This window comes from Rattus rattus, chromosome 3, assembly GCF_011064425.1.
Source record: "Rattus rattus isolate New Zealand chromosome 3, Rrattus_CSIRO_v1, whole genome shotgun sequence".
NCBI lineage: Eukaryota > Metazoa > Chordata > Mammalia > Rodentia > Muridae > Rattus > Rattus rattus.
The window spans coordinates 70,586,155-70,607,094 of NC_046156.1; the positions used below are offsets into that span (position 1 = coordinate 70,586,155).

The window sequence follows — 20,940 nt, forward strand, 5'->3', positions numbered from 1 at the left end:
GACAGCAACCCATCACCAAAGGCAGGGAATACATAGGTTCCCCGGACTGGAAATTCTTGGCCAACAACACCAGTAACTGCCCAACATAGTATCTATGTCCTTTAGGGTCTTTATGAGCTCACTTTTGAGTTAAGCTTCCAGTGTAATGGCTGATATTGTTAACTTGTTAGTATCTGGAGTCATTCAGAACACAAACCAGTAGGTGTTGCTGCGAGCGATTTTCTTTATTAGACTAGCTGAGGCGGGAAGAGCAGCACCCTTCCATGGTAGGTGTAAAGCAGCCTGTGTCCATGCTTAGCCTGAGCTCTGCACACATTCCTTCCTAGCATCTGGAACCTCCGCCTGCACTGAGCTGCATGTAAGCCTCTCCTTGGGCAAAGCAACTTGTCACACTTCCCTAATAACATTTAAAATCCCTTAGTAGCTCCATTTTAGTCAAACACATCCTGGAATATATTTGGACACTGGGGACAGTGGGCCATTTCAGTCTAGACTAGTTTTGGATACATTAGTGTAGTATGGAAAACTGTGTCCTGTTAGTGAACCTTTATAAAATAATCCCTCTTTATCACATTGCATGTAGCATGACTGGGTGGCCATGATTAAAATCAGATGCCTCATGGGAAAGAATATGCACATGAAAAGTAGGCAAAGGCCCAAGGCTATCAATCAATAAAGCAAGCAAGCAAGCAAGCAAGCAGACATCTGAGTTAAGGTTTTACTGCTGTGAACAGACACCATGACCAAGACAACTCTTATAAAGGACAACTTTTAGTTAGGGCTGGTTTACAGTTTCAGAGGTTCTGTCCATTATCATCATGGCAGTAAGGATGGCAGCATCTAGGCAGACTTGATGCCACAGAAGGAGCTGAGAATTCTGCATCTTGATCTGAAGGTAACTGAGATTGTCTCTTCTGCAGGCAGCCAGGAGGAGGATGGATCCCCTGGGTAGGGCTTCAAGGTCTACCCCCACAATGATGCACTTCCTTCAACAAGGCCACACCTCTCAATAATGGCACTTCCTGGGCCAAGCATATTCTACATGGGCCGAACCTTTTCAAACCACTACAGCAAGCAAGCAAGCAAGCAAGCAAACAAAAACAATTACCTACCATCCACCCCTAGCAGCCAAACTTATCCTTTTGGAACCACACTAACCAAGGGCTCTTAAGCAAATCTTACTTAGCCTACTGTCCTTCAGGGTATCCACTCTTTGCTTCTGAATGGGTTCTTTTTTATTTCTAACACGATGCCAAGAATCCTGAAAATGAGACCATGGAGTCCCAGAATGAATGAGGAGGAGGAACATAGCCACTGCACCATTCTTTCTGACAGGACACAGTATGGTTGGATGACATCCTTACTGCTACAGTGAACCACATCCTCAGTCAATCACAATAAACTTTATATTGCTTTGATCACATATTTTGTCACATCAATGAGAAAAGAACAATTCAGTCAACTTTGGCCATTGCATCGTTCGCTCAAGGACAGAAAATATTGCTTCCTGACTATAGTTGACACTGTGATAGAACTGAGGACACAATTGTGAGCAGGCTCCAGGGAGGGAGGCAGATGCTGAGCAGTGAAGTCCATTGCAGGCTCAGGATCTCAGAGGGTGAGCACCAATCCCCACATCCCCAGCCCAGTCTGGTACGTGTGTTTGCCTGCTAGCAAGAGAGGGGGCAAATGAGCCAGGAGCAAGGGAGAGGAAGGGGAGGGGGAGGAAGGGGATGGGGGAAGAGGAAGAGGAGGAGGAAGAGGAGGAGGAGGAGGAGAGAAAGAGGGAACCAGATAAGGGAGAGAAGGAAAGAGGAGGGAAGAAGGAAGAGAGTGAAAAGGTCATAGAGAAAAAGGGAAATATGGGGAGTGGTGAGGGAGAGAGGTGGGGAGGGAAGAAAGAGGAAGAGGGGGGCAGAAATATGTGAAGGGAGGGAAGGGGTGGAAGTGGGAGAGAGGGAGGGAGAGAGTGGGGGAGAGAGAGGGAGGGGGAAGACAGGAAGGAAGAGAAGGGGTAGAGGTGGAAGAAAGAGGGACTGAGATAGAGCGGGAGGGAGATAGTGAGGAATGGAGGGGGCATACAGGAGCACACTAGAGCTACTGTCTTAAGAAACAAGCAAAGGACATCATTTTGCAGAGATGGCAGTGGGCAGGTGTACCAGGGAGAAGTGAACAGGGGACAGGCACTGTCTGAGCTCTGGGGACAGAGGTCCCTTGCAATTGCGGCTAACAGGTGAGCCAAAGGAGGGAGCACCTGACAGAACATAGAGGAGTTTGTCTTTAAAGAACTTGAACTTTGCCCCTCCCCAAATACATGTCTCTGAATTCAGTATGTCCCTCTAGCAGTTTTCCCTTCCTCCCACGGTCTGCCTTTTACAGTGGAAGTGTCATCTCTATCCCATACTGTGAAAGTGTCCTTACTTCTGACATCCAGAAAAATATCAGTTTGTTTCTACACTTTACTGCTTACATAGCATCTTTCTTTCTTCCTTTTTTTTTTTTTAAAGAATGTCTCTTGGTCTTGTATTAAAGTAGCATCTGCCTTTGGACACCATGAGCTCCTTGAAGAGTCCTTGCTGACTCCCTCTAGCTGTCTTGTCTTCCCAGAATCTCTTGCTGGGCATAGTCAGGTGCACAGATCACATCCCCATAGAGCTTTAGTGAACACTGAAATCTGTATGCAGCAATGAAGAGAATACCCTTTTTTGATAAAAATATTTTTGGTCAATGAGATTATTAAATGTACCTACCTGGGGGCTAAGTTTTGTTTGGGGCACTTAACACGTTGACTAATGGAGTTGAGTATTTGAGGGTCATTTACCTTGATTGGACTCTGGTGTTCTATTGGTATGTTAATGGAAAGTAAAGCTACCAAGCCAGAAAGCTGGTTCTGGAGTGCAGTGGTTTGAATAATAAATGTCCCCCCTAGTCTTGGGCTTTTCACTACTTGGTCCCCCCAGCTGGTGGTGCTGTCTGAGTATGTTTTGGAGGTATAGCCTTGCTGGAGAACATATGTCACTGGGGTAAGCCTTGATGTAAATAAATAAGCAAACAAATAAAGCCATTAGTTGAAATTTAGGACTTTTAATTTTGTGGGAACTCTAGGTGTTATAATAAAATGTTTTTTCCTTATAGATTTACTTGCTAATTATATTTTTATGTAGCTAAAGATACAGTCAGGTGTTCATGCACAGGGATGCCCTTTATAAGTAGTTATGTCATTAAATAAATATATTTTAGGAACATTATTTTCCACGTGTCTAACTTTAGTATTCCCTTATAAAGTTCAAATAAAAAAAAAAAAAACAACAACAAAGAAAACCCAGACCCCCCTTTCACAAGTAAGTTAATTAGCATCATAGAGTATTTTTTGAGGAGAAAGTGATGGGGATCTGGATAAACCTCTGGAATAAGCCTGGAGGAATCTAGAATATGTCCCATAAAATACACTAAAGGGCGTGATTATTCGTTCTGAGAGGCTGTGCACACGGCACAGCTGTGAAGAGTGACCCTTCAGAGCCGACTGCAGCTCAGAAGTAGAGTTTGCCTGGTGTGCCAGGGCACGGTTTGATCACTAAGGTGGAGATTTGTACTTCCCAAAGCATTACTTTAGTAAAAGTGTCTGAGTCACACAATGGTAATCTACATTCACCGACCTAGAGAGCCAGGCCTTTCCCATACATCTCAGGCTGTCCAGTCAACTCTAATCACCTGGTCGACATTGTTCTCACCTCAAACAAAGCAAGTTTATTCTATTCAGCTGCTATTCTAGCTCTATTTTAGCGATATTCAATATTTGAATAAAGTAAATTTCCCCTAAGATTGCCATTATCCCTTAAGTATTCGGCCTCAGAAGTCTGATCCTAGACAAATATAGATCCTCTCTAAAGATGGTTGCATAGTGTGGGAAGAACAGGATCCTGAAGTTTTTGCCACTCAAACTCAGACACTTCTTAGCTTAATTACTAAAAGCAGTATAATATGTCTATCCTGGGGGAGGGGTGTCCTTTCTGGTCCTCATCCTGCCTGCTTGTTACTTAGGATTCATTTGTAGGGTGGTCTGGATCAGAGCTTTTTCTATTATCTGTTACTACACTAGTTACCCGTATTGCTCTAGTTTGGTGTTCATGAGAGCCTGCTTTAATCAGCAGGGGTAACCAGCACTAGTGGCCTGAGGTGCTGAGCACTACTTCAGAACACAATCATTTTAAAATTGATGACCACTGTTAATATTTATAATCTTGGGTTGAAAATTAATAAATGCCAAGACTTTCTAGTTAATTATTTATGCCCACAATATGGAACTGAATGCCGTGTGTGTGTGTGTGTGTGTGTGTGTGTGTGTGTGTGTGTGTGAGAGAGAGAGAGAGAGAGAGAGAGAGAGAGAGAGAGAGAGAGAGAAGGATTTAACACCTCATCCCTGTAATCTGGTATGGGAAAACCATGAGCTTGTGGGTTTCGTTGTCTTATTTAGGAAAGGGCTGCTGTGCACTACCCAGGCGTGCGGGTAGCTGACGTGGCTCCTTGCCTGTCTTTTCTCCTTACTCATTGCTTGCCCTCGTGTTCATCATTTGCCAGCTATTGTTGCTCTCCACATCCTTGGACTCAACTCTAGAAACCTTCCAATAGCCTTTCTTTTATTCTTTCATTATTATCTTCAAACTACTGTTCCTTTCGTTCTTTCGCTTCTTATTGAACCTAACCACTATCTATTTACTTACTTCTGAGGGTGCAGCTTGGGGCCTGGTGCACAGTAATTATGCTCTCTACTACTGAGATGCACCTTTCCTATGTCTGGCTAGGTACGCTCTGTTGTAGTATGAATTTAATCTTTGGGGTTGTGGTTTCTACTCTGATTTTGATCATTCAGTTCCCAGACAAAAGACACACAACCTTTATATTTATAATAATCTTTTAATGCACTAGAGCTGGGCAGATATCTTACCCTCTATGCTGTTATGTCTACTTTCCTGCCAACAATCTCACAATTTGACTTGCCACGTTTCAGTCTACATTGCTCTTACCTCCCTCCAATTGGCCAGCCCTCATGACCATGTTTTTAAAGATTTTTACCCCAAGGGGTCTTCTCTCCATCTAGTTCACCTTCCTTAGACCCCAAGCCCAGTAACCAAGACTTCCACCTACCTCCTACCCAGCTATAGGCTGTTGGCATCTTTATTTACCAATCAGGGCTAACTTGGAGGGCAGGTTACATAAGTCCCTTGGGTATGTCACTTGGGTAGTGCACACTCTCTTATCCCGGGGACAACTAGGCCTTGGGGGTCAGTATTTAGCATTACAATACATAGCAAAAGACCAAACCTCAACAGAGCTCTCTGCCTATAGTGGAATGTTGGTCTGTAGACATAACATGACCATTGTGCTATTTTGAAATTACAGCAGCTGGGGTTACCCACTGGAAACACTCATGCCTAGTAGCATTTGGTAGTCAAGGGGTGGGGGTGGATGGTCAGATCCTCACTTCAGATGCTAGCAGCCCACCTCCAGCTGTGTTTAACCCTGTCCTAGCTGTACGTGGTCTTGAAGGGGCGCTAGAGCACATAGAAGGTAGGAGAGTGGAGGCTTTTTGTTTTGTTTTATGTTTGTTTGTTTTTCTGTAATTTAGCTGACCAAGACATCCACATTGCAAGTAACTCCATTAAAGTCACTGATTCACCATGATGGACTTGGATGGGATAAGTAATTGGTCCTTTGATATTCTGTCTGGGTGAACAGGCATTTCTTGCCCATCTCACCAGGAAGGATCACAGGAACCTCCCATCTTCTATCCTGCTCACACTTCCTACCTTTCCCCAATCCATTCCTCCTATTTCCATCACTACTTCATCTTCCTGGAATTTTTTTCTTTCTGTCAGGTTTTACAGTGGCTTACCTGGCTAAAGTGCTTAGCTGGAGGTCTTTGCTGGACAGCAAGCTTGGGAGATACATGTATCTTGGGAGTAGGTGAAGCTCACAGGGCAGACGAGTGCCTGCAGATTCTTGTTTATTTTACTTTGTGCACTGGGGAGCAAACACAGGACCTTATATATGCTAGCATGTACTCACCACTGAGCCACAGCCCTCGTCCACCTTTTAGCTTTTTACAAAATCATTCTTACTGCTGTCTTCCATTCATTCTTCTACCTGTGAGAACCTTCTTCCAGGGCAGAGGGGCAAAGTGAATGTAATAATCTTTACATATTTTAATTTGCAAAAAGGCCTATGTAGATTTTGCTGTGCAATTAACGTTTGCTTCTAGTACAGTATACTTACTAAGAAAAAAAGAAGGGTGTTTCTTCAGTGCCATGTGTAGTGCACTGTTCAAAGCAAACAGGAGACAACATGTATAGTAGAATGCAGATCATAGCGCATGCTACTTGAAAGCTCTATAGGGAGATCAAAGCAAGTCCTACAAAATCACAGAGAGATGGAACTTTTAGTGTGGAAGTAGACCGATTAGCACTAATAATTGAGAGGCAATATAAAGTTGAAACAGGAACTCAAGGGGAAATAATTGAGTCACTGGTGTTTAATTGAAGTGTAAGTGTCTGAAAATCACTGAGGGAAAACCCCAGACTCAGATAGTAGGCATGCAAAAACAAAGAGTGTTTATTCTGCAGAGAAGCGGAGGTCAACCATTCTCCAAAATGGCAAACCTGAAGGCATATAGGCCTTCTTATAAGAAACCAAGTGGCGGACTCTAGGGGGTTACAGGTGGTCAGTGGTCTGCATTCCTAAGTCACGAACGTTTAACCATAGGATGAGATGGGCTGCCCAGTACAGATGGCCCATGCTGAGATATTTCCCCATTTTTGTGGTCATCCCCAGGCTGTTCTTTGGGAGGGTTCCTTGTCCCTGGAATTTATGGTCTGTTCCTGAATCTGGTGCCTTTTGGCCTAGTTCCTGGGACTTATAGTCTGTTCCTGGATCTGGTACCTTAATGGCCTCCTTTTCGAAATCAGGCCTGGTCCTTAAATGGAGGCAAATGGGGTTTATGTCATCCTTTCAAGAATAGAAGAATAACTGAGGCATGTGTAGGAATATATATATATATGTGTGTGTGTGTGTGTGTATGTATATATATATATATATATATATATATGATTTTATTTGAAAAATGATCTTAGTATATATTCTAAATTAGCTTGGAAATCACTTTATAGCCCAGCCTGTTCTTACACTCAGGAACCTCCTTCCCTACGTTTCCCATGTGTTGGATTATAGGTGTACCACATCACAGAGTTGGTATATATCATATTCATAGTATTTGAATATATTATCTGCTTTGTCAGACATTATGTTTATTTCTTGCTTGTTGAGGTTCTGGAGATGGAACTCCAAGGCTCACATAGGTAAGAACTCTATTCATGAGCTCTAGCAGGAACTTACTTTACCCTTTGAAGTCCCAGAGTACGACACTGTTCCTGTTATCATTGCCCTCTACTGCTGTGGGTGACTGACACACACCCAGCACATCAGAGCTCAGATACTTGTCTAGCGCAGGAGGAAATGGAAGTAAGTGAGGGAGGTTCCGTGTAACTGAGATTCACAAGCTCACATATCTTTGCATATAACTGCAGTCATGGAACTGGAGAGATAGCTCAGCAGGGAAGCGCACTTTCCACGATGCCTGTTGACTTGAATTCAAGCTCCTGAATTCATACCGTGGGAGGAGTGCAACAACTCAGTAGATTTTCAACCCCACAGCATGTGAGTTCCTGGGCATGCACGCGTGTGAGTGCACACGCACCCCTCCCCTTCCACGCACCACAGAGGGAAGTTTAAAACAGTCAAAATTCTAATTCCGACATTATGAAAATGTGCTTGGTCACACTCATGTGTTGGATTATAGGTGCACACCACACCACATAAAGGTGGTGTATATAATATTCACTAGTATTTGAAAATACTATGTGCTTTGTCAGATATTATACTCATCAGCCTCATACTCATTTAGTTTTCTTATTAAGTCCATATCCCACTTGATTAAATGTATATAAAAGAGTCAGTTTATATTACTAGTCATCAGTTTACAAAAGAAATAGTAACATAAAGGTAGGATTCTCTTATTTAAAACTAATCTCTCATTAAAAAACATATTTAAAAATTGCTTCTGTGACCTGTGTTTGAATAATAATAAATATATTCAGTACTGTGTGCAAATTATATGATGGGCAAAGAACACAAGTAATTGTTCCTGATGTCAGGTAGTCTTATGGTTGATTTTTTTAAAATGCTGCACACATATGTCAAAAAAAGGGAAAAAAAGTTGTTTCAAAGGCACAGATGATAGGGCAGTCTTCTGCCAGAGTTAAGGCTAGATCAAATGTTCATGCTCAGTAGATAAAGTATTTTCTAAGTGTCACATAAAATTGATTGTGGCAGTGGATGCCTATGATCCAAACAATTGGCACCTAGAAATACTGATATCAGAAATCAGGGTCGTGAGCTAGCAGTATGGCTTAGCAGGATAAGGCACTTGCTGCCTAGCAAGCGCAAGGCCCTGGGTTCGGTCCCCAGCTCCGGGGGAAAAAAAAAAGATAAGGCACTTGCTTTGTACTGAGGACTTGAGTGTTTTCTCTCCCACCCCCAGACACCTACTACTAATGAAAAAAAAAAAAAAAAGTTCAAGGTCATCCTTCCAACTGAGAGATCAACCTGGGCTATAAGGGACACTACAAAAATAAAAGTAAGAAAGGAAGAAAAGAAAGGAAGGAAGAAAGAAAGAGAATTTGGGGTGATATTAGGTAATTTAGGAGGTTTAAAAGGCTTATTCTCATTTGGAGGTGGTCAGGAAGAAGGGGTGAGTCAATAATTGGGTGTCCCAAATAAGTCATACACAGAGACTATAGCAAGAGGTGTAACTGGCCAAAAAAAAGTCAGAAATATAGCCACTAGCCTCAAAAGAGGGACATTAGGGTACATGCTCAATGATGGCAGTAATTGTGGTGTTGTCTCTTTTGTTGTGATACGGTCATAGAGTGGTCTTGACATAAGTAAATTAGGGTCAAGAGGGATAGCCAAGGGCTGGAGATAATGGCTCGCAGCAGTTAAAAACACTTGTTGTTCTTACAGAAAAATAAGTCAGTCTCCAGCACCCAAATTGGATCTTATGACTGCCTGTAATCCCATGTCCAGGGGATCTGACCCCTCTTCTGGCTTTGAGGGCACTTGCACACACATGGTACATACTCTATACAGAAACATATTCTCAAAGGCACATGTATAAACCTTAAAGAGAGAGGCATCTGGGGCCTGACTGAGAGTGCCAACCCTGTCTCCAGCGACTTCAAGGCACTGATGTTTTCTCAGAGTTTGGGTGTCAGGAACCATCAATATTCACAGCTAACAAATATTCAAAAGGACATGCAACCACTCCTGTGGAATTCCTGACAAAAACCACCACCTGAGGCTTTGCATGGATAAACATGAAACCCAGGATGATGAGTGTCTGAAAAACCACGTTCTGTATTGCTCTACGAGTCAATACCACAACAAAGGCAGAGGACATTAGCAAAATTTAACAATGGATGTCAAGGCACCATTTGGATTGTGTTTCCGGTAAAGGCCATTACTGCAACAATCAGGAAATTCTGAGGAAGCCTGAAGTTTACATGATTACACCACTGATAGTTCTCTGACTTTGATAATTAGAACCGTGATTATTTATAGTGCAGGGTTGAGGGACAAGGGAACATCAAAGCTGCAACTCGCTAACGGGTCGGAAAAATGTGTGTGCACACGTAACCATAGATACAGGTAAAGGGTAAAGCAAGATCTGGAGAATTTGGATGAAGATGTGGGATTTCTTTGAACTTTTTTTTTCAAATATTTTAGAGATCTATGATGCAAATTGAAGACTAAAAAGTGTCTTCCTTTCTCTATTGATTGGGTCCTTTCCATTTTAGGGTTAAACATCCTGAGTGGAATGATCACACATCATTCCATGTGCGTTGTTTCTGAGTTAAATATTTAGGTGCTATACTGGCCAGAGAATCAGAAAAATGGTGTACCTAGGGATTCCCTATGGCCTCTTTCGGCAGTGTCTCAGAAGCAGACAATCCACAGCCACTATACTCTTAAGAAACAAAGAGGGCCATAGAAACCAAGGAATTGAACACCCACCCAACAAACACAATAGCAGATATCAGCATCTAGAATTATAGTCATCCCAAACCCAGATGTTAATACACCTGGGCCTTGTATAGAGTCACAGTCAATAACAGCCAGGACACTATATCTCTATTAGAGCAAAGCAATCCTCCTACAGTAGACCTTGAGAAATGCAATTTGGCCAAAGCCCCAGACAGCTATTCCAAAATAGCTATAATAAATATGCTATAAGATTTTAAAGATAATATGGATAAATCTATTTATGAAACACAGAGAGTAGAATGAAATAAAAAAAATGTTCAAGACCTATCAGTGAAAAAAGAATCAATGAAGAAAACCAAAACTGATGGGAAATAGGAAATGAAAAATGTAGGAAGTGAAACCGGATCCTTAGAGGTAAGCAAGCTGCAATGACAGAACACCCGGGAAGGAAGAGAAACCCTTAAGCAATGAAGGTAAGATACAAGAAATGGATATCTCAGTCAGAGAAAATCTGAACTCTAAAAAAGACTCAATCTAAGAATAATAGGAATAAAGGAAGCATAATAAACTCAGGTCAAAGGCACTAAGTACTTACATAAAAAAACAGAACAAAAACAAACAAACCAAATTCCTATTAGTAACTTAATAGGACCGAAAGCTCTAGAATAAAAAGAAATAGCACCGGAAAGGAGAAGATGGCAATAAATGACCAAACTCAGGATTGAAATCAATAAAATGGAAACAACATGTACAAAGAATCAATAGAACAAAGAATTGGTTCTTTGGGAAATCAGTTCAGGTTGACACACACTTAGCCAATTAACTAAGGGATGGTGAAAGAATTCAAGTTAACAATGCCTGTACCCTGGAGTGGGCGCCAACACAACCCAATGTCATTTTTGGAGGTACTTTATCTCATAATCATGTTTTGTGACAGTATATCTTAAAACTTTACAGGTCTTTGAATAAATATTCCATACTTTGTGTTTTTATGGGATTCCTGTATGTAGGAATGTGCTTATCTCTACATTATATGTGTGTCTTGTGCTTTTTATTTGGATTTTTTCTTCTGTTTTGTCCCATTCCAATTTGTTTTTATCATATCTGATCTATTATTATTATTTAGATATTTGTTTGTTTTCTAAGGAAGACAGCAGGGTGTGCATCTTAGTAGGAGAGTAACTGGGAAGGAGTTTGTGGGAGTTGGGGGAGGGGAACTGAAATCAGAATATATTATATGAAAAATTAATTTTCAATAAAAGATGCATGTTTATATTTACATCTAATGCTCCATCATGAGGCTTCGTGTGGGCTTTCTTGAAGGTAAAGACTTAATATAGTCCTTTCAGTTGGCAGAATTTGTAGTTAGTTTTTCTTGTCCTCAAGGTGATTTATGAATTAGCTGCTTGGTATTTAATATTACATAGGTTTAAGTGATACATTTAAATCTATTTTAATTATATTTTATCCTATAGTAAAGTAGCAGAATAGAGCATTATAATGATTTTATATAATAAAATTTTGCTGGTCATAGTGGCATATGCCTTTAATCCTAGCATTTGAGAGTCAGAAGCAAGCAGATCTCTGTGGCTTCAAGGGCAGGGCTACAGGTGAGACCCTGTCTCTAAGAAAATAAATATACTTTGATGAATTACTTGGAGTCCAGTTCTCCCAAATTTTGTCATTAATATGATTCTTCCACCAGCACCTCACCACTGAACTCATTTAATCCTAAGGACTTGTCTCGGTAAGAGTGAACTGTCAACCAACAACGAGGGAAATAAAGGGCCTTCTAGCAGATGTGGAGGAGGCACAGCAAGAGCTCTGACGACATGACTTGGGGGTGGGGTGGGGCTCTCACTTTTTGTTAACATGGTGATGTAAGAAAATGGCCTGCTGTCACCGTCTGTCAGTCTGTCATCATCACTTTCCATGAATTCCCTGGCAGCAGACACTGGGCCTCTGTACCCTCGTGGATGACACCATTTAGCTGGTTTGGTAGCTTCTTCAGAAGCTACAGGACAAGATGGGGTGGTTATTTTTTGTTTTTCTCAGTACTAGGGACAATCTCGATCCTTACACATGTGCTCCAATGAGCTACACCTCTAGTTTGAGACTCTCCCCACCCACAGGCCTTACTTACCCTGTCCGTTCTCTAGTCTGAGAGATGAGCGAAGCCCTGCCTGCCCTCTGCCCCATTCTAACTCTGTCTGTAGTTTCAAACCCACTGCTTCCCACCCGCACGTCACACTGGTTTTCTTTTTTCCTATTTCTGAGAAAGGGCCTCATTGTGTAGCCCTGGTTGACCTGGGTTTCACAGTGTAGATCAGGCTGGCTTCCAACCCACAGAGATCTGCCTGGCTCTGCCTCCAGAGCACTAGGATTAAAGACTGGATCACCATGCCAGGCACTTAAGCTGTTTTCATTGTCCTGTGCTTTCTGCCTATCTCACCCTTTAACTGTTCATTTATCAGCACAGAATTCTCTTAAACGAAATAATTAAAACTTCCACTCGAGCCGATTTCTTTTATGCACAATTCCTTGGAATAACACAAGCTTTCATTACTCTGTGTGCCTGTGAGTGCCACGGCACCCATGTGGAGCTCAGGACAACCTCTGTAAGTGGCTCTCTCCTACCATGGCTGTTCAGATAGAACTCAGGTAGCTTCCTACTAATCTGTAGCACCTCTCCCAGCCCCTTCTCACTATTGGTAAAAACGTGTCAAAAGCGACCCACTGGCCTTAGGACAAGTAGAAAAAGAACTGCAGTGACAGATGGTGTGGGAAGAAGTGCAGATTGATTTTGCTGAGCCTCCAGGAAGGGCACAGTGCATGGCACAGAGCAGGCAGGCTGTAAGGGAAAAGAAGGTTGTGGATAGATTGATGGGGGATCATTCCTACTTCCTCTTCCAATTCGTTTGAGGCAGTGGGAGAGGGGTGTGTGTGTGTGTGTGTGTGTGTGTGTGTGTGTGTGTGTGTGTGTGTGTGTGTGTGCGTGTGCATGCGCCTGTGCGCTGCAGTGAGATTTACAATCATCTGTGAAGTGAACAAATGAAGAAAAGTACAGCGACAGGGACAGATCGCTTATAGCAGACAGTAGAGGGCTGGCCTCAGGCCTCAGCCTGGTCCAGGTCCCTTCATGGCAGATGGAGATCTCTGTCTTAGCTTGGAACTTAAGCATTCTTAGTTTTGTGACTTTGGGCTGGCTTACCCTTATGGCTTTGTCCTGGAAATTTAATAATTTACATAAAGCATTAGCACAGAATTTCAGGAGGGTCTGGGAACTCAGAGCCCAACCCAGTGGAGCCCCAGCAGCCTCCTCCCTAGGCAGCTCCCCCATCATCTTTGGCCGTGCCTGGGTTCTGCTGCAAGCACGCTGCCCTGCAGAACCGCAGTACTGCAGCGTTCACTTTCCTTAGTGTCTCTAGGCGGCAGTGCTTTATCAAAAACTACAACTGGATGTGTGCCGCGAAGCTGGGACCCTGTCATCAAAGAAACTTGGCATGACTCCTGGTTTGCTGGAGGGCGTTGGTGTTTCTTGATGACCGTTGGAAGGCGCGCGCTCAACAGGCGCTGGAGCCTTGGAGCGTCCAGACTGTTGGGTTCCGACCCTCCACGCTGGGGCACTGGATGCACAGTGAGCAATTCCACATCTCCACGTGCTATCTGAGAGCACTTGGTCGCTTGGATAAAACGACAAAGATCAATTTAAGTAGGATCTGCAGGCATTCAAGGCGCAGGCACTTTGGAGAATCAAAGAAAATTCTTAAGTAAGCTGAGGGCCACGGCTAGGACTGGTCTCACCCAGAAATTTTACGGAGGGCACTTCTCACCGCCAAGATAGGTGGCAGGTGCAAGACCTTTCACATGGCCACGCCTCTGACATCTCCTCTCCTTCACTGGCTAAAGGTCTCCTAGTGAAGCAGAGCCCTCTAGAAGAAGTCAGGGTGCAGAACGCCCGCGCCCAATCCGTGTTCTCCGGCCTGTGACCGCATTCGGCCCGCCCTCTGCACCTCTATAAGAGCCGCGGCGAAGAGCGCACTCGAAGCACCGCCCACCCCAGGCGCGCTACCTCTCCAGCTCCTCTAGCGCGGGTGCCTCTGTTCCCGCGGCTGATCAACACTACATCCTCTCTTTGATCTCCTGAACCGGGTGGTCCTTGGATTCTCCTCTAGTCTTTTGCTCTCCTGGCCCCGCACTGTCCCGGCAGTGCGGTCCGCAGGTGAGCAGTGCTGCAGCGCGGCGATCCGGAAAGCTCACCTTGCACAGACCAGTTGCGGCCAGCGAGAAACTCTGGTCTTTGTAGGATGAAGAACTCAATGCTGGAGGCTGCGTCCCTGCTTCTGGAGAAGCTGCTCCTTATTTCTAACTTCAAGATCTTTAGCGTGTGCGCCCCGGGAGGAGGCACAGGGAAGAAACATCCCTATGAAATCAGCTCTTTTCTCCGGGGTGACGTGTTGGAAGTGTCACGGACCCATTTTACCCACTATGGTATCTACCTGGGGGACAACCGTGTCGCCCATCTAATGCCTGACATCCTGTTGGCCCTGACCAGTGACAAGGAACGCACTCAGAAGGTGGTCTCCAACAAGCGTCTCCTCCCAGGAGTCATTTGCAAGGTGGCCAGCATCCGTGTGGACACAGTAGAGGACTTTGCCTATGGAGCGGACATCCTCGTCAATCACCTAGACGAGACTCTCAAGAAGAAGTCCTTGCTCAATGAGGAGGTGGCACGCAGAGCAGAGCAGCAGTTGGGGCTGACCCCCTACAGCCTACTATGGAACAACTGCGAACACTTTGTGACCTACTGCAGATATGGCTTTCCTATCAGTCCGCAGGCTGAGAAGGTAGGAGAGACTTGCAGGAGCTGGGGCTGGGATCTGGGAGCTTTTTGGATATCTCCTCCACCAAACCATTCTTAGGAGTTGTAGATTAAGTAAGGAAAGCTCTGGCGTTTCTAGGGGAGATCTGGTAAACAAAGGGCAGGTTGCCTTGCAGGAAGGCTATTTCAAAATGTGCAATAAAAAGGGTGTGGCCACACAGACCACTTCCAGAGATTCCAAAGTGCTGCCTGACTGCTGTACTAGTCATCTTGGTCTGCACACGCAGATAGTTCAAATGATCAGGAGCAAGGGACTGAAGGACTTGGAACTTTTCCCACGAAGTGTAACTGGCAGGAAGATATCCACTTGTCTCTGTTTCTATTTGCACAAAGTGATTTCCCTTTACGTAATAGGCTCAAAATTCCTGCTAGGAGACAATAGGTAGACACCCTTTATTTCTGTGTTTGACTGGGAGAGATTTCTCCTTGTCGTATAACTTTTGCTAAGTGACTTTTATCCCCATATCATGTTCTCATTCATTGTTAAGCGTCTCCTAGCCATTAGTTCCAAAGGTGGGTTGTATTTTAAGTTCCCCAGAGATTAAAACAATTCGTTTTGCTGGAAGGTAAATTTTATGACTACTTTGGGGTGGAGGACCCAAGTAGTAGAAAATGATTGTTAAATAAGCTACAAATCCAAAGAAAAGAATACACTATGTCACAAAAGACAGTTTATGTTTTAATCACGCACAGCAATGCTTTTCAGCTTTGACAATAATTAAGGGGGCATTAATTAGCATTTGCTCTTAATGGAATTCTGGTCAGTCTCACAGTAAGTTTTTGTGTCATTTTGTATGTTTAGATGCTGTTTTGGACCCAAATTAATATGTCATCACAATCTACAACCTAGATTTTTCTGATTTATGCCTTGAGTAATTTTTTGACACAGCACTGGGCTTTTATATGTAGGCATAATAAATTTCTGACAGATTTTTAAAATTGAACCAGAAATAACTTATTCTAGGGATCATTTTCTATGGTAAATTAAAATATGATTAGGATATTATGCAATGATTCAGAATCTCCCCTCTAGCCCAGGCCTATTTAGAGGGCAATGTTATATTCACAAACACTGGCTCCAAGGTATCCAAAAAGAAACACATAGGGTTTAGTTAAGGACCAAGCCAATTATTCCTGTAAGGAAAAATAGTTTTCCTATCCAATTTGAGAGTTGCCCTTTCATAGTACACATGTAGCATCACATTACGTATCTCAACAGGAAAAAAAAGGTATAAGTGCTTTTTATAAGCAATAAAATAGTAATCGTATAAAGAACAATTTGGGTGGTTTCTAATGTGGGGAAATGCTATGTTTCAGATTAGTGAAGTGTCTTAATTAATGAAGCTTCATAGTCTCTAGTGAAACTGAGTTTCTGTGTTTCCCTGTTTCCCTTTGAGTGGCCTAACAAACAATTTAGCCCCAGTCTAGAAGACTAGATTTCCTCAGGGGAAACAAATTCTCACCCAAATGTTCTAATTCTAAGAACTTTTTTTTAGTAAAAGAAGTGTTAGTTCTACATGATTTCTACTTTGAAATTTTTAAAAGGATTTTTGCTTTAATTAAATGTGTATGTATACAAGTGCAGGTGCTGCTGGAGGCCAGAGACTTTGCACCCTGGGGTGGTTGTAAGGCATCCACTCAGTACTGGGATGATGCAGAGATCTCTGTAAGGACAGCACATATTGTAAGGCTAGCCATCTCTCCAGCTCCATGCTTTTACAATTTTAGAAACATGATCTATTATTTATTTCTGGGTCTGATTTTTGAAGTCTTTCACAGCTATTGTATCTTACTTCAGCATGGTAAAGCCATCTCTTTTTTTAAATAAAATTTTATAAAAAATTTCTTCAACACTTCCCTCAGGTGAAAATTTCTTGCTATTAACAGTGCATACAAGCAGGCCAGCGAGAAGAGTCAGTGGGTACAGGTGATTACTGCTCAAATCTGACTGCAGTTTAATCTCTGAATCCCACAGTGGAAGGAAGGAAGGAACCAACTTCCAAAAGCTGGCCTCTTGAATTCACGCAAGTGCTATGGTACTGGTATTGCCCCCCCCAACCTCTCTAATAAATAAGTTTAAAAAATCACTAAACAAGAGCCTTTACATCTTTGAGAGAATACTCTTAAAGTTTATTTTAGTATTGACAATTTTGTATACTTATATAATGTATTTTGATCACATACTCCTCTTACTAAAATTCCCTTCCTCACCCAGCTGACCCATTTCTACTTTACAAATTACCCTCCTACACTTTTGTGTATGTGACTTGCTGAGTTTAGTTAGTGTCTTGGTCAGTGTTCCAGTGCTGCGAAGAGATACGGTGACCACAGCAACTCTTACAAAGGAAATCACCTAATTGGGGTTGCTTACAGTTCCAGAGGTTAGTCTAGTATTAGTGTGGAGGAGAGTGTGGTGGCAAGCAAGCAGATGCATTGCTGGAGAAGTAGCTCAAAGTTCTACAACCAGATCTTCAGACAGAGGAAGAGTGAGCCACTGGGCCTGGCTTGGGCTTTGGAAACCTCAAAGCCCACCCTCAGTGACATCTTCCTCCAACAGGGCTACCTATTGCCTTGGCACCTACTATACATTGTCTACTCTCTACTTAAACAAAACAAGACAAAACAACAAAAAGGTTCTTCATGTAGCTAAGGCTGACCTCACACTCCCAATCATCTGAGGACAATCTTGAACTACTGATCCTCCTATTTCTACCTAACCACATCCAACGTATGCAATGCTGAGGACCTTGCAGAACCCTACATACACAGATACACACACGCATACTTAAAAAATAATTAAAATCAATCTTAGAAAGTAAAGATGTTAGAAATCTTCCCATTAAGCCCTGGAGTCAAGTTGAGCAACAAAGTCAGACCTCATCTCATATACATTGCAATATTCTAGACAAGGATCTTGAGTCCTGTATGAATAGCAAATCTCACATGAAAATGACAGTTGTTAAATTCTAACAATGACAAAGGTAACTGTTAAGAACTATAGCAGTGATAATAATAAGTATAGTATATTTATGCACTACCTAGAAGAACACGATTCTTTTCTTAAAGATTTAGTTTATCTCCAGGGCTAACCTGGTATTCCAAGGAAGAAGAAAGCCTAGAGCAGTTACATGCTTTATTTAATGTTATACAACAGTCAACACACCTAAACACAGGACACCATTTCCAAAGAAGATTGATCTTATATGAAAAAGTGACACAGTTGAATGCATCCACTACAGGTGGGAAACATATTTAAGGTCTTCATTTCCAGGAGCCAATTATATGTCACATAACTGATGAGGGAGAGGATATGCCAACCTAGTGTGACTGTCTTTAGACTTTATATAAAAATTTATATAAAATATGATTGGTATCATCAAATTTTAGAGTAGTAAAGTAGAATAATTGCCTAATTTCTGTTGTTTTTAAAAGCTTGAGTCTAGAAATTTCCTTTTTAGGTTAAGTTAGAACATGTGAATTAGTATTAATTAATTTAATGTTGTTTTTCATCTTTAATGCTGAGTAACTTTGATGAGGTTCATTTCTATAGTTTTCTATAACATTCTATCTAGTACTTCATAAGTCCCTTTTCTGCATTTTCCTGGTGGACACAGAACAACGGGGAAGACTACTCGGTCTGTGGTATATGCGGTTCTTATTAGCCATGGTTCATAATAGTCTTAACTCTTGTTTTCCAGTTTCACGAGACTGTGAAGATACTCATTCGTGATCAGAGAAGTTGTCTTGCTTCAGCTGTCTTGGGATTAGTGTCTATTATCTACACAGGCCTGGCATCATACATGACCCTTCCTGCAGTCTGCATCCCGTTCTGCTTGTGGATGATGTCTGGCTAGCTTCCAACCCCCATGGGAATGTGTGCAAATATGTTTATATTTACAGAGCACAAAACATTATAAGCATTGTTGATAAAATGTGGCCCACAACACGTTCTAGATAAAAAGTGATCAAGAATCATGCAAAGTGCTTACCATGTAAGCCGAACAGAGCCTTTCTGCATGCTCTCAGGCTGCAGAACACCAGGAGCTCTGGAAGCAGTCAGCCTGTCAGAGGTCAGCGGCCCCAGAGGGATGGCACCTGAGGTGAAAGCCACAGGAGATAATTCAGGTTATTCTTTCCTCCTGTAATCATTCTGTTGTTAGGCTTATCAGCTGAGATCACTAACTTTATTGTAATGTATTCTTATGTAATGACCGATATTAAAGTGAACAATTTCCCTCATTTAGATGAATATATGTTTGAAAATTAGCTGAAAGGAAACTAAAGCTCACATTCCCTTTTGCCTGTCTTTGTGTAATAATATAATCTTAAGTATGTCAAGAATATTATTTTCATTATTTCATTATTTCAAGATCAGTGTTGAAAGAGCTTAGTGAAGTGACTGGTCAGAAAGCATAGGAGTGTAGGAACAGCCACAGTAGCTATTTATATTTACCTTTGAATAGCCTGAGATTGTGTTTTCTTCTTTTCTTTCCATATGACTGTATGACTACTTTCAAAAAGGTGAACAGAATTATTAAAATAATTCTGGTATTAGATATACACATGTGCCAAATGAATACACCAATATCTGCACTCACATATTGATAGGTAAACTGTATTTCTGGTTGCTTTATTATACTAGTGTCATTTATTAATGAGAATCTACAAAAATGAATATAAAACCAAATCCAGTGTCTTTTCCTGTGCCCTTGAATATCAATCTCTCTCTCTCTCTCTCTCTCTCTCTCTCTCTCTCTCTCTCTCTCTCTCTCTCTGTGTGTGTGTGTGTCACTGGATAGTTTTAAAGCTAAATTTACTAATATCCTTTTTTAAAATACAAGTTACATTTGTTTTACAGTTAATTTTCCACTTTAAGTATAATTTATGACCATAAGAGAGGTATGTCACAGCAGTATATAAAGCCTAAATGAATAGAGCCAAAAAATAAGTATTCTGAGAAAGTTACTAATGCCAAGCATTGCAGGTGTGTTCACTCACTCTACTGGATCAGAGGGGAGACCTAGCTTGTTAAAAGCATGCCTTCAAGACTGTCACTAAAATGACACAGGTTGGAGTTACACTTCAGGTACTGAACTGTTATCAAAGGTGGTACATGGACTATCTGTTGTCCTTAGAAGGTTGGAGCAGCAGGCAGAGAGCTCCAGGCCTGTGTGGGCTGGAAGACAATACTGTCTGTTGTCTGGTAACTGTTAAAAGGTACAAATCAGGCACTGAAGAGATGACTCAGCACTTAGAGCTATTGCTACTCTTGAAGAGGACCAGGATTTAGTTGCCAGCAGCTCCTGGTAGATCACAGCCTCTGTAACTCCAATTTAAAAAGATTCAACACCCTCTTCTGGCCTCCATGTGCATAACATACATGGTAGACAAACATGCATGCAGGCAAACACACACACACACACACACACACACACACACACACACACACACAAAATAAAACTTAAAAAAATTGAATCACAGAATAGCCAAGCATGTAATCCCAACCCTTGGAATGTAGAGGAAGGAAGATTGGGAGTTCAAGGCAAGGCTGCTTACCCAGGGGGTTTAAGACTTGTTTGCACTGCCCAAAGGGGTTCAAGACCAGCTTGCACTGCATAGGTAGCTCAAGACTAGTTTTGGCTACATGAGACCCAATCTCAAAACAACAAAAGAACCACAGAACAGTGACTCTTCTGGCAGAAAAGAGGATTTGTTTTAGTCAGTGATCGGGCTGGCACAAACGAAAGTACAGATTTTAGTTTAGCTGAGGTCTTATGACCTAGTATTTTCCTACAACAAATTTAGTTGGAGTATAATGATAATTAATTAAAATTTGTTTAATATTCAAATTAAATGTTTAACTGCTTAAGTGTTTTATATCAGTAAAACACTGAATGGAAAAAATCAAATAATATAGGTGTTCTTTGGGCCTGATTCAACCACTTAAATTACCTGAAGTATCT

General features: G+C 42.0%; 1 protein-coding gene across 1 annotated transcript; it reads left to right on the top strand.

The window, feature by feature from the left end:
• The first annotated feature begins 14,300 nt into the window (after window positions 1–14,300).
• On the top strand, window positions 14,301–20,310 carry Lrat (lecithin retinol acyltransferase). Its single transcript, XM_032896722.1, has 2 exons — window positions 14,301–14,942; window positions 18,676–20,310. The coding sequence occupies exons 1-2, from the start codon at window positions 14,403–14,405 to the stop codon at window positions 18,829–18,831; spliced, it is 696 nt and encodes a 231-aa protein (XP_032752613.1). The 5' UTR covers window positions 14,301–14,402; the 3' UTR covers window positions 18,832–20,310.
• The last annotated feature ends 630 nt before the right edge of the window (window positions 20,311–20,940 follow it).

Bases quoted from the DNA above. Each gene is read 5' to 3' on its own strand.
- Lrat (XM_032896722.1), top strand. From the start codon at position 14,403: ATGAAGAACTCAATGCTGGAGGCTGCGTCCCTGCTTCTGGAGAAGCTG. The intron at 14,943-18,675 runs GTAGGAGAGACT...CTTGTTTTCCAG, and splicing joins TCAGTCCGCAGGCTGAGAAG to TTTCACGAGACTGTGAAGAT.